Here is a 13,664-nt window from a genome sequence, read left to right as displayed (position 1 = left end):
CCTGGAAGGGTGAATGGAAGATGTACAGTGTATCTTACTGAGTTTGGCTTCTTGTGTAGGTAATATCAGAGAGCTGGAAGAGGAAGGCAGAGAGATGAGTAGGTTTTGCTACAGTTTTGATCATTTTCTAGAAAGAGAGGTCATCTTGGGTGTAGGTGGCTTGCCTGCTGCATTTGTGCCCCCTTAGCTCTCTCTGAGCCGCTGTAGGTGGGGGCTACACTGGATCCCAGGATGAAGGGGAGAGCTGGGCTTTTGGGTAGACTGTAGCCAGACTGGGTTTACAGTCCCCAGATATTTTGGAACCTTGATACAAATGCACCTCACCATCTTTTCCCTTTAATCGTCTTTTTGGAGGTTGCAAGATCCGTTACTCATAGGTACGTGTATTTTTTACTTAGGTGAACATAGTCGTCTCTGTGAAGGAACTTTTTATGGGGCTCATCTCACATATAATCTGGACACCCCTCATGCCAATCTAGTTTGCCTCTTGAAGTGGAGGAACAGAATAGACCAGAACATCACACTCTCTCCTGTGTGCTGCTGCGGTGAAGTCTGACTGAGGGCTTCTCTCCCTTGCTGCTTGCTGCCCTTAACACATGGGTAGAGAGAAACTTCTATGACGATCAGCATGAGAGCTCTTAGTGTTAACCTGTCCTAGAAAGCCCTTTAATACTGAATTTATCCATGTTAATAACAGGGATTGTTAATATCTTCAGACTTAGCAAGACTTAGTAAGATACTTCAACAGGTATTAGTGTGCAAATCAGAACAGAACCCTTCCATGGAGTGAATAGAGTGCTGTAAGGTGACTGATGGGCACAGCAGCAACACAAAGATACAAAAGTCCTCTCGTCCTTGTGAATTCAAAGACTTCCTCGCTGACAGCGAGGTCTTCTCACTGGCAGCACGGCCTCATGAGAAAGATTATTCTACACCCCACAGATTCCTCGCTGGGGCCTGTGCGGCTTCTGCTGAGTCTGAGAAGGAAAGGAGCTGGTAGATTGTGCCACCTGTCGTTGCTAGCAGGGAGGTCTCCAGCATACCGGAGGCGTGCCTGGCCGCTGACATGGTCTCCCAGATCTGTGGCCTGGTCTAGGGGCTGATCCCCAGGGGAGTCTGAAGCTTGCTCTGTCTGGCCCTTTGGAGCTTGAACGCTGCCTTCATTCTTACTAACCCTGAGCTAGCCAGGCATTCACAGCTGCTGGTGGCCCGGCCAGCCTCGACACTGTATCTGCTCCATCGCTGTCAATATTCTTTCCTTTCCCCAAGCCGGCATGTAGTAGGTGCAACATTTTTGATATTATAAATGTATTTTTGGTAAATAAATGTGTTGGATTTATGAAACCCAGACTGACATAAAAAAGTGACCTGGGACTCACTTAATCCTTTTCCAAAAAGCTATCATAGGGCGTGCTTACTTTCCAAGGCAATTTCTCTCCATGCATTTAAAGCCTTGGACTTTTAAAGGTGCACAAATTCAGCAATATGCTAGGACATTTGATTGAGGAGTGTGTTTATTTTGTAAGAAAAGTTACATCCAAATGCGGCTCCCTTTTGAGTTAAGGTAGGCTCAAGAATACAGGATGAAAGGGAAGAAGGTCAATACAGGTGTGAGTTACAGATGAGGAAAGTTTGTTGCTGCTTAGTAAAATGGGTCACTGCTGTCTTCTGTTATATAGTATTATTACAGCATAAAGGACATCAGCATTGGCGGGCGGTGTGTTTGCAATGGCCATGCAGAAGAGTGCAATGCAAACAATCCTGAAAAACTGTAAGTACATTGTACACATTTTTTTTTTAGCCTTGTGAACGTCTCATTGTTTCAGTAGATGCTTGCCTCTCATTAAATATTTCTAAGTCCTTGCCCTCCATAGGAATGTTTCACTGTCAACAAATAAATAGTGTGTGTATTTCTCCCCTCCTCTGGTCCTGTACTTGCTTGCACGTGCCCCAACCAGCCCGTGGCAGACATGGCTAATCGATCACAGTGCCTTGGATGATCTGGGATGCGGGCCCCCATACCCAGGTGGTGCCCCAGGCATCCATGAATAATTGATTAGAGTTAGCAAAAGAAATTAAACTTGTTTGTCATCCCTGGTCTAATGAGATCAGGGGATGTACGTTTTTAAATCCTTGTTTTTCTTCTTTTCTTTTCATTGTGGTAAAACACACAGAATATAACATTTACTGTCTTAACTGTGCAATCTCCAGAACTCACTTTATCTTGCAACACTGAAGCTTTATACCTATTAAACAACAGCTCCGGGTTCGTTCCTCCCCTAGCCCCTGGCAACCCTCATTCCCTTTTCTGTGTTATGAACTTGATGACTCTAGGTACTTCATATAAGTGGAATCACACAGTATTTGTCTTTTTGCAACTGGTTTCTTTCACTTAATGTCCTCAAGGTTCATTCATGTTGTAACATGTGTCAGAATTTCCTTCCCTTTAAAGGATGAATAATATTTCATTGTGTATATACCATATTTAGCTTGTCCATTCATCTGTTGATGGACATTTAGGTTACTTCCACCTTTTGGTTATAGTGAAGGATGCTGCTATGAACATGGGTGCACCCATTTTGTTTTTAATTGAGACCTATTTTACATACAATAAGATGCATGGATATTAACTATTAAGTGTTCAGCAACTGGATACACTCATGTTATCAATACAAGAGGGATGCTTTTGTGGCTGGAAATGATTGGATGCTAGATATAGTAATAATTTTCTCTCAATGTTTTGTTTAGAATCTACAATTCCCCATGAGCAGCATTTACCAGAGACGTTTTAGTTTTAATCAGATTGAGGTTTGTACAACATTAGGCTTCATGTTCAGGGACAGGTGCCAGCTACCATCTTGGGTGGTAGGGAGCCCTGTTCCCGACCAGCAGCAACCCCTAATGTTGTCAGCCCTCCTTCGGGGATGACACAACAACGTGAATCCATCAGCTCACCAGCCTTTAACTGGCAAGCACTTGTTTATTAATGATTAATCCATTGCCACATGGAGCCTCCTGGAGGGTATGGCCCTGAGACACTAGAAGTCAGAGAAGTCCCGAGTTGGAGAGAGAGGGGAGAAAAGAGGTCGATCTAATGTCCTGGGGCCTGAGACAAAATGGCCTCCCTCCATGTGGGAGAGGAGTTGAAGTCATCGAAGAAAGTCTGAGCTTCCTGCCTGGAAGTGCTGCCAAGCGTGTTGACCTTGGCAGACGTGGAGGGGTTCCGTACTGGGTGGCGCAGAGTAAGAAATCAAGGTGAGTAGAGAAACTGTCTCCCCTTGCCTCACGTTACACCAGCACAACAGCCTAGCCTCCCCCTGCCTGCTGGTTTGCTTCTGCCCAACAGGTTATCCGTGTAAATGCTGAGGAAATCCACATCCATGGGTAGGAAAAAATCTTACAACCTATTTAAGGGGATGTAATGATGTAATGGAGGGAGCAAAGGTCTGGACAACCAGCAAAGTTAGTTGCTAATCAAGTAGAACCCGTGAAAAGACAGAAGAAGGCTTGAATTAAGCGTGTATACCATGCTGACCTTGGTATATGGAAATGCGGGTGGATCACCAATTTAATTCTGAGCTTCCTAGCAGCCAACTCAAAAGGGGAAACCTGCCTAATTTCTTATTTCACTACGATGATAACCTAAAAAGTGATCAGTTGTTTAGGAGAAGAATGTTGACACTAGAATCAGATAAGACATTTCTCTGGGAGGGGGGTGGGGTGATCGTCATGAAGAGAATTCTCTGGTCAACATTTTCAATAACATCCTTCTATCGGATGCAAGGATGAGTTTTCTATATCAGCCATCAGCCTAGGCTGAGAAAGAATCAGAAGAAACGATTTTTTGTGGGTTCCAATATGATTCAGACTAGTACCCATTCTTTTTTTCTCCTGCGAGAGTAGAAAAAAATGTTTATCTTCCAATGAGAGTATTTGGAATATACGTTCTTCAAGCAGTCTTCCCTTAAATTCTTTCAGTTCAGCTTGAGCAAATACTTTATTGGCAGTGAGCTGAAATTGTCTACTAAAAGTCCATTTGTATTTCAGCACTGATCCAAGTGCGGCCAGTGAAATCTGTGTCCGTTTGCTTTCACAGGCAGCCGGGCTGGGAGAGGGATGATAACCTTCTTTTCCGAGTGTAACTGAATATATGCTATCCCCTCCCTTCCCTCAGAAGAGTTGAGAGAATGAATCCCCACAGGCCCAGTGAGGACTGTTTTGAATCCTCTTTTCAAGCACAGATGACTGAGAACACAGAGCCTGGAGTGCTACTCGAAAGCCATGGCAACGTTTTCATTTTAACTTGGAAACATTTTAAGGCTCATGTTTGATCCTTTGAATGTAGATTTTTAGATTGTTACCCCTCCGCCTTGCTGAGTAATCTCAGTTTTTTGGCCCTGCAGGGAGGTGTTTGTTGGAGCTGGGGCACCTCTTGGAGCAGGGTTTTCTGAGATCTTATTAGAAACTGGCTCTTGGATTTGGTGAATCTCTGTGCACGACCCCAGGTTGAGAGCAAGAAACCTGAGCAGACCTTTCTCGCTGGGCTGCTCCGGATCTTTGTGAAGAAGTGATACTCAACACATTCCAGTACACTCAGCACTTGCTTGCTCCTGCATTCATTGCCTGCTACCTAAGGTGATACAGAAGAAAGAGCCTGGAACGTGGGAGTCAGACGAACTTAGGTTTGAAGTCTGGCTCTCCATTTACCATCACTTGACCTTTGCAAGTGTTTCGGTATCTCCATATCTCAGTGTCACCATCTATAAGATAGAGATGATAAGGAGGGTGAGAGGGGGATTTGAAGTGATACATGCAACGTGCGTTGTTCTCCTAATTATCCTGTGAATGGTACCTTGGGTAACCACGATGACGGTCGGGTGTTCACACAGGAGCAAATGATCCTAATCAGAACGTTTGAATAACTGAGATGTGCTTCACCGCATGCCCAGGTTTCGGTGTGAATGCCAACACCACACCTGTGGGAAGACGTGTGATCGCTGTTGTGCCGGGTACAATCAGAGGCGCTGGCGGCCCGCCACGTGGGAGCAGAGCAATGAGTGCGAAGGTGAGCGCTGGGGGAGGGGCACCAGGAAGCAAGGCCCCGCCCACGCTTTCCCCCCATTTCTCCGTGAGGACTGGTGCTAAGTATCCTCCTGCACCCCATCCCCCCACTCCCTGAGCTTATGAAGAGGGTGGGGTCATGTCAGGCTTAGGGACTCAGGTCTGTGGTAATGACTCCCAGACTGGAGGTAAAAGTGCCCCATTCCAAATTCAGATAGGAACGTGAGAACAAAAATAAAGCAGTAATAATTGCTAATATGCATTAAGCATTCACTTAATGCCGGCCTCTCCTTTTAGCAGTCTAAAATATGATGTAGCCACTATTAAATTATAAACCCTTACCATTTCTTAGGATGCAATACTAGATAGGAATCCTAACTACTCTGAGACAGGGGTTAGGAGAAGGTGGTGAGATTGGTGTCTATACTGAGAGCAGGAAGCAGGGAGCGGTGGATACTGCAGTAGGATTGAGGCAGGTGCAGGGTGAAGGGGACCAGAGAAGGAAGGAAAAAAGATGAAAATGGCTGCTTTTAATTATGTTGTAATATAAAGTCAACAACAACAACAACAACAACCATAAAACACCTGTTTTAACAAGCCCAAAGACATCCAACTAAAAATTCTCTCTTAAACCCATCTTAAGAAGCCATGTATTTATATCAGTGGCTGAAACATTTTTGTAAGTTTTATTTAGTGGCTTTGGAGACTGTGGCCTATTTTTTTTTTCCTGTATATTTTTAGCATTTAAAGATGGATTTGATGGTTTTAAATGATCAAAAGGTATTTGGATCCAGGTTTGTTGAAGTAGGGGGGAAAGCAAGCATCTGTACCTTATATTTTTTTGGCTAAATGTTTAACTGTTATGAGACAAGAGTGGTGTGATCTCTGCGGCTAGCAGACGCTCAAAAGGATTTTTATGGAGGAGTTCCAAGAGCGCTTGGAGAGGTTCTAACATTGTTGCAAAGTGTTGATGCTGCCCAAGCTGGTCGACAGGTGCATCTCTGTCCAGGGCCAGGGTGTTACTGGGTTGGCCCTTCTCATTTAGAGTCTTAGCTAACAGGTTCCCTCCCAGTGCCTTCCCCATTCCTCACCCCTGGATAATGGGATCAGAAAGAGGGAACGATAATGATCAGGAATTGTTTCTCCCTGTGCTTTTGAGTACTGGTGTAGGATATTTTGACCGAATGGATGTTATCACGTGAACTCCAACGTGAGCAGTCTGGTTGGTTTTCTAGATGAGTGGAATCCTTCAGTGAATGAATGGCACGCTTAACTCCAGCACGTAGGAAAATTTAAAAATTTCCCGTCGTTAATTTTTAAGCTGTGTAAACTTGCCAAAGTGATTACAAATGACAAAAAACCGCATTTAGAAATCAGACCTCTTAAGATCCATTCATTAGATGCTTTCTAAATTCCATTTGAATGAGTGTATTTTAAAACAAACATAATTCATGAGAAATAACTAATGTAGTAAATATGAATGCCCTGAATTTTTTTAAATCATGGCACCACTGAAGAAATGAAAATAAGAAGGTACTCAGCCTGCTACAAACAGGGTAACTTGAAATTCTAACTCAATTTTCTTCCATAATAGATTTATCTGGGAACTTGATTAAAATATACAAATTGCTAGAAAGACCTGGAAAATGTGATCTATGTGGGATGTAATGAATATATAGTCTCTCTAGAAGAGAATAAGAATTTTACTCATGTTAGATCTTTTTCATCTTGGCAAACCCTAAATTGGTTTTAAATTCTATTTTCTAATTTTAGAAGTATTATACATTACTTGTAGATAACTTGGACTATTATTTTAAAAAGTAGAATCGCCAATAATTTTGCTACCCGAAGAGAGCCACTCTTATTTTTTTTTAATTTTCTAACGTTTATTCATTTTTGAGAGAGAGAGAGAGAGAGACAGACAGACAGAGCGTGAGCAGGGGAGGGGCAGAGAGAGAGGGAGACACAGAATCCAAAGCAGGCTCCAGGCTCTGAGCTGTCAGCACAGAGCCCCCCGCGGGGTTTGAACTCATGAACTGCGAGATCATGACCTGAGCTGAACTCTGACGTTTAACTAACTGTGCCACCCAGGCGCCCCCCAAAGAGAACCACTCTAATACTTTGTTATATATTTTAGTGTTTTGTTCATATGGACTTTAGTCTTATTATTAAATTAGATTATTTACATAATTATTTCTACAATTTTATATCCTGCTCTTTTTCACTTGATGCTTGTAGATATTTCCCCATATTATTAAAAACTCTTTGACATCCTTTTGGATGGCACGTATATTGTCATTCTGTGGATTCAAGTGAATCCAACAACTGTTTGTTGAGTATTCACTGTGTGCCAGGGACTATGCTCTGTTGCAAACAAAACCTGAGCTGTCTCTGCCTTCATAGAACTGATGACCAAGCAAATATGCTGTTGTTTGCTTACCATTTCCTTACAATTAGACAGTAAGATTATTTCCAGTTTATTGCTGCTATATACAGTGCCGAGATGACAAACTTAGAGTGTTGGCTGAGAGAGTAGTTTTTGGAGTCAAATACAGGTCAGGATTCTGCCACTTACTGGCGACACCCTTTAACTTTTCTAAGCCTCAGCTTCCCCATTTGGGCTCGGGGGATAATAGTACCTACCTTTGAGAGTTGTTGTGTAAATTAAGTGAGATATCGCACATAAAACACTTTTCACAGTGTACCTAGAGCTCAATTGCTCTTGTTAGTAGTAGTAATAGCGGTAGAAGTAACATTCTCATTGTGCCTGATGCTTAATTGGCATTTTGGTTTATCTCCATTTGTTGTAATTATACATTTTATTTTTTATTTTTTAAGAGAAGCCACTCTCACTCAATATCAGATGAAAGAAACTGTTCATTGCATATTGTTACAGATTAGTCTTTGTATAAAAATCCCTAAAATTTCCCACCAAGAGTCTCGTGTTCCAGAATAGGCTTACTTGTGGCTTAATGAGTGGTAATCCTATCTAGGGGAATTTACTAAGTGTCTCACAGTAATGGTGGAATATTAACTGAGAATGGCTTTTTCAGCATGCAACTGCCATGGTCATGCCATCGACTGTTACTATGATCCTGATGTCGAGAGGCAGCGGGGAAGCTTGAATATCCAAGGCATCTATGCAGGTGGAGGGGTCTGCATTAATTGTCAGGTGAGTCACCATTTAGGTCAACGTGGATATGTCACCGTAGGAAAGGAGCATTCGTTAGTATTTTCCATAGACATTACTTTTGTCTACAAAAGTCCTTGTTAGCTGGATGTCAATCAAGGATTGTAGGGAAAATGGACTGAGACATGTTTGCCCAGATTCTCCTGATTAGGTTTTTCATTTAGATCTTTGCCTGAATAGAGAGGAGAATCCCCGACTGTCATCATGGATGCTCTCCATCTTGTGGTAGAAAGAGTCTGAGATGGGAGGGCAAAGAGGTGTCAACTTCGGCGCTGATCCTAAGTCTTGTTTTCAGACAGTTTCTGAATCTAGACTCAGTGAGGAAGTACATTGTGATCAGTTAATGGAGTCTGCCGTTGACACTTAATAAGAAACACTGATTTTTCATCCCTTCTGCAGGACAGTTGGGTTCACTAGATATTAGCCAAGAGGAATGTGTGGTACAGGAAGGTACAATGTTCGTGAATTTGGTCCATATTGTCACTCTGTCCTGTGTGCTTTTAGAGTGATGCTTTGTTAATGTTACTGTTAAAGGGGTGCTGTTTTCATGAGGTGCCCATTTTTATGGATCCGGGGCCCCAAGTCCTTAGAAAGACCCACCATCATCTTTCTCCCACTCCACACATGTTATACCATTTGTTATTGCTGTTAATTAATATAAGTAAAATAGAAGTCATAAGTTTCTTACAAATCACAGGTTTCATACATCCCAGGATCTTTTTAAGACTATGTTCTATAAGACCCTCTGGTGATAGTTTTGCTCAGTAAAGTCGCAGAAGCATTGCACTGGGATGTGTAGGTAGAATCCTTTCTCCAGATGAAGGATTAATGTGTCTTTAAAATGTGTCCTTCAATGTCCTTTAAAATACTTTGTTCTTCTTCTTTCGTCTTTTAGAGATATTCTGTTTTATATTTTGCTGTTCCAGAAAACATCAGTGTGGTCCTTTTTTTCATAGTGGTTCTGTGAAAGCATTTTTCTTTTGCATATGAAATTATTGAAGTTTGTTTACGTTCATTGCAATTTTTTCCAACTTAAACCTGAAATGCCTTGTTTAAGTTACATACTTAGCATAATTGACTTAAATTTTTTATTGTGATAAAACATATATAACATAAAATCTACCATTTTAAGACCTCAATCTCCCTAAATTGATCTACAGCTTGAATGCAGGTTTTTTTTTTTTTTGGTAGAAATTGACAAGCAGATTCTAGGTTTTCTTTAAATGTTTATTTATTTATTTTTGAGAGAGAGCAAGCAAGAGAGAGTGGGGGAGGGGCAGAGGGAGATTGAGAGAAAGAGAGAGAATCCCAAACAAACCGTAAGATCATGAGCTGAGCTGAAATCAAAAGTCTGATGCTTAACTGACTGAGCCATCCAGGCACCCCAGACAAACAGATTCTAAAGTTTATATGGTTACATAAATGACCTAGAATATATAAAGCCGTTTTGAAGAAGGAGAATAATGTTAGAGGAGTTGCATTGTCTTACTTAATGACTAAAGGTAAAGTTACAATAATCACAACAGTGTGATATCAACATAAGAATAGGTTAGTAGATCAGTGTAACAGAATAGGGGGTATAGGACCAGGTACAGAACCACTCTAATATGGACATTTGTTTTTTGATGAAAATACCAAAGCAATCCAGTGCAGGGATGGGGGGTGGGGGAGAAATTCCTTTCTACAAATGGTTCTGGAATAACTGAATATATGGGAAAAAATAAACCTTGATCACTACCTCAAATCATACATAAAAGCTAAATCAATACGGATCTGACTAAAGTAAAGTGGAAACTGCAGTGGTTTAGAGAATAATATAGAGGACTATCTTTGTGATTCAGAACACGAGCAGAGTTTTTTTAGGTCACAGAAAGCAATGACTGTGAAAAATTGACAAATTAGACTTCATCAAAAATTTAAAACTTCGCTCACAAAACACACTATTTAGAAAACAAATAGGCTAGCCACAGATGGGGGAAAATATTCACAAAACCTAAAAATGACAAATGGTTGGTATTCAGGATCTATAAAGAACACCCACAGCTCAATAATAAAAAGACAACTCAATAAAATATTTTTGGATTTGGATAGCCACTTCACAAAAGTAGACACGCAAATGGCCGATATGTGTACAATAAAGGGCTTAATATCATTTGTCATCTGAGAAATGCAAATTAAAATGACAATGACTGACCATCAGTTTTGGTGAGGGTGTGGAGTAGTCATACCTCTCACTCATCGTTGACGTGAGTAAAAAATGGTACAACCACTATGGGAAAATGCCTGGCAGTTTTTAAAAATAAAACTAAACACACACCTGCGCCATGACTCACAAATTCCACTCGTAGGCATTTGTCCATGAGAAATGGAAACATGTTTACAAGCAGTTTTTGTATGGCAGGTGTGTGCACAATAGCCTCACCCTGGAAATAGCCTAGGTGTCTATTAACAGTAAGATGGATGAACAGACTGCCATATTTATACACTGGAATACCAGTGACCAATAGTGAGCAACAAACTATTGATTCATGCAACAAAATGCAAGAACTTGAACACTTAACACAAGTGAAAGAAGACTTAACAAAAAAGGATACAAAAAGTTCCAGGGTCATTTAAATGAAATTCTGGAACAGGGAAAACTAATCAGGAGTGGGAAAAATCAGAACCATGGTTGACTCTGGGGAGGTGGTAATGGGACAGTTGAGTGGAAAGGGGTGTGGGGAACTTTCTGAGGTGATGGTGGTGTCCTATATCTAGATAGGGACTTGGGTTTCACAGATGTATTCATTCATCATAACTCAGTGAATGTACAGTTAAGAGTTTTGCACTTGTATATAAATTTTACACCAAAAGAAAAAAAAACTAAATAAACGTTGAACTACAGTTAATTATATGCATGTTAAAGATGTAGGGGACAGTAACTGATATCTGCAATTTATTTTGAAATGCATAAAAAATCGGATTAGTGGATAGAGAAGTGAGTATATGGATAATTATGTGATACAACAAGTGGAGTAAAATGTTAATGATAAACTCTACATAGAGCATGTACAGATATTTACTGTAAAATTTGAAATTTTTATAATGTTAGGGGGAAAGAGCAATGAAAGAAGCAAGGAACACAACATTTGGGGCGTTGACTCCTTGATTTCTTTCCTTTGATGAAATACTGATGTTCTTATTAAGATTGAAGATTACCCATGTTGTTTGAGAGGATGCTTGAAGATACTTTATCTCCATTAGCTAAATCAGTCTTTAGCTTCTTTGTGGAGACATGACTTGTAAGTCTCCAGCTTGCACCCTAGCTGTTGTCCTTGATGGGTTGGTTGCGCTGTTTCCAAACTGCTTGTCTCCTCCACGTACATGCACCACACAAAGCTAAGACATGGGATCAAGAAATAGAGCACATATGGCTACATTTCGTCCTGCAACAAGTTCCACAATATGATAGAAAAGATCGCAAACAAGCAACATATCCTCTCCTTCCGGAATCCACAATAGCATGAAAAATAAGAAAAAGTGTCATTAACAGACCAGGGATTTCAGAAAGTGATTCCAGAAAGATAGAAAGTGGAAACATATCCATGCAGGAGAACATAGCTATGATGGATGGAATGATTTGGAGGTACTCCAAGAAACAACAAATAAAAGAATTAACTGTGGGGCTGCGTCCAAACCTATAAAACCTTATTTGGGGTTTATAAAAGAAGACTATATGGAGAGACATGATGTGTTTCCAGACTCAGTATATAAATATACCATTTATTCAAAACCAACCTGTAAATTCAATGCAATAGCCATCGGAATTTCTAGAAGATTTTTGGGGTGCCTGAATGATTCATTCGGTTAAGTGTCTGACTCTTGGTTTCTGCTCAAGTCATGATCTCATGGTTCATGAGTTCGAGACCCACATCGGGCTCTGCGCTAACAGTACTGAGCCTTCTTGGGATTCTCTCTCTGCCCGTCCCCTTCTCATTCTCTCTCTCTTCCTCTCTCTCAAAATACATAAATAAAGTAAAAAAAAAAAAAAAAGAATTCCTAGGAGGTTTTTTAATGAAGATTGACAGACTGATTCTAAAGTTCTTATCAATAAAAGACTATAGGAGGATAGACACTTAGTTTAGAAGAGATGAATAATTATGGGGGAAATTTGTCTTAGAAGATAGCAAAACATTCTCTGATAGAGAATCTAGAAGCACAGTCATGTTGATGTTTAGATTTGGTTTATAGTAATATTGGCATTTTTAACTGAAAGGAACAGGGGTGTTACATAAATGATGTTGGGACAATTTGCTCTTCATTTGGCGAAAAAATGTAACCTGGCCTATGTCACGTACAGAGGGACATAGGGAGTCTTGACAAGGAAGGGGAGTGGGGGTTTGCTGCCATAGCAGGGTCAGTTGGCTTGGTGAGCTGCAAGACGATGCTTCAAGATAAAGTTGGAATTTCCTGGTAGAATACACATACCCTACAGCAAGGTGTGCCTGTCAGAAACCAAGCTGTCTTAGCTCAGGCTGCTATAATAAATGTACCACAGAACAGGTACATACTCTTTAAACAGTAAAGAGTTATTTCTGGAGACTGGGAAGTCCAAGATCAAGGTGCTGGAAGATCCAATATCTGGTGAGAGCCTGCTTCCCGGTTTGCAAATGGCTGCCTTCTCATTGTGTCCTCACGTAGTGGAGAGAGATCATCTCTCTTATAAGGGCACTATTCCCATCATCAGGACTCCACCCTCACGATCTAATTACCTCTCAAAGGCTTCATCTTCAAATACCATCATACTGGAGATTAGGCTTCAGCATATGCATTTTGCAAGGGACACCACCATTCAGTCCATGGCACTAGCTAACCTGGCTGTCTCCCATTCTGTGTAGTTCCGGTAATGACACAATGAGAACTATCTGCCATAAGCTCTGAGCTGGGCCTGGGGACGTTCAGATGGCCAATCAGCCAGCATGTAGGACAGCCAGATTATTATCCTGCAGGGCAAGCATTTGCAGAGATGGCCATATTCTCATATGTTACTGATTTTATTTTTACTTCTGGGGTTTACTATTTTAAGTATTGGTTTGGGGTGTGTGAAGTTTAAATTAGGGTGGCCAGTTCCCTAGGATGTGGCATTGGGGTAAAGACCTGGAAGAAGCCGGAGAATGAGGCAGGCATCTGTTTGGGGGAGGGTATTCCAGGCAGAGGGGATGGCAGGGCAGCGGCCCTGAGAGGGAGCGAGACACCCATGTGGCTGGAGGGGAGCAAGCCGGAACAGACAGGTCAGAGAAGTAACAGAGGCCAGATCATGTTGGCCTTTGGCAGGAAACCCCTTCAGGGACTTCCCAGAAGTGTGGCCAGTGAGTAGACTAAGTGTCTCCATGTGCTTGAGGTTCACCGAAATGGAAGCCAGCAACAGTGTTGT

The 13,664-nt window shown here is 41.4% G+C and overlaps 1 protein-coding gene across 5 annotated transcripts in view; it reads left to right on the top strand.

Annotated features, from left to right (window-relative positions):
• Positions 1-13,664, top strand: part of LAMA3 (laminin subunit alpha 3) — a 276,218-nt gene that overhangs the window by 78,318 nt on the left and 184,236 nt on the right. For all 5 annotated transcript variants that reach the window (XM_058692496.1, XM_058692495.1, XM_058692498.1 and 2 more), the window contains exons 6-8: positions 1,680-1,771; positions 4,950-5,065; positions 8,115-8,233. In XM_058692496.1, the coding sequence (XP_058548479.1) occupies positions 1,680-1,771; positions 4,950-5,065; positions 8,115-8,233 (327 nt within the window). The remainder of the gene's footprint in view (positions 1-1,679; positions 1,772-4,949; positions 5,066-8,114; positions 8,234-13,664) is intronic.

This window comes from Neofelis nebulosa, chromosome 11, assembly GCF_028018385.1.
Source record: "Neofelis nebulosa isolate mNeoNeb1 chromosome 11, mNeoNeb1.pri, whole genome shotgun sequence".
Taxonomy (NCBI): domain Eukaryota; kingdom Metazoa; phylum Chordata; class Mammalia; order Carnivora; family Felidae; genus Neofelis; species Neofelis nebulosa.
The sequence above is the reverse complement of the archived record's forward strand: the minus strand, read 5'-3'. Positions and strand labels throughout refer to the sequence as shown.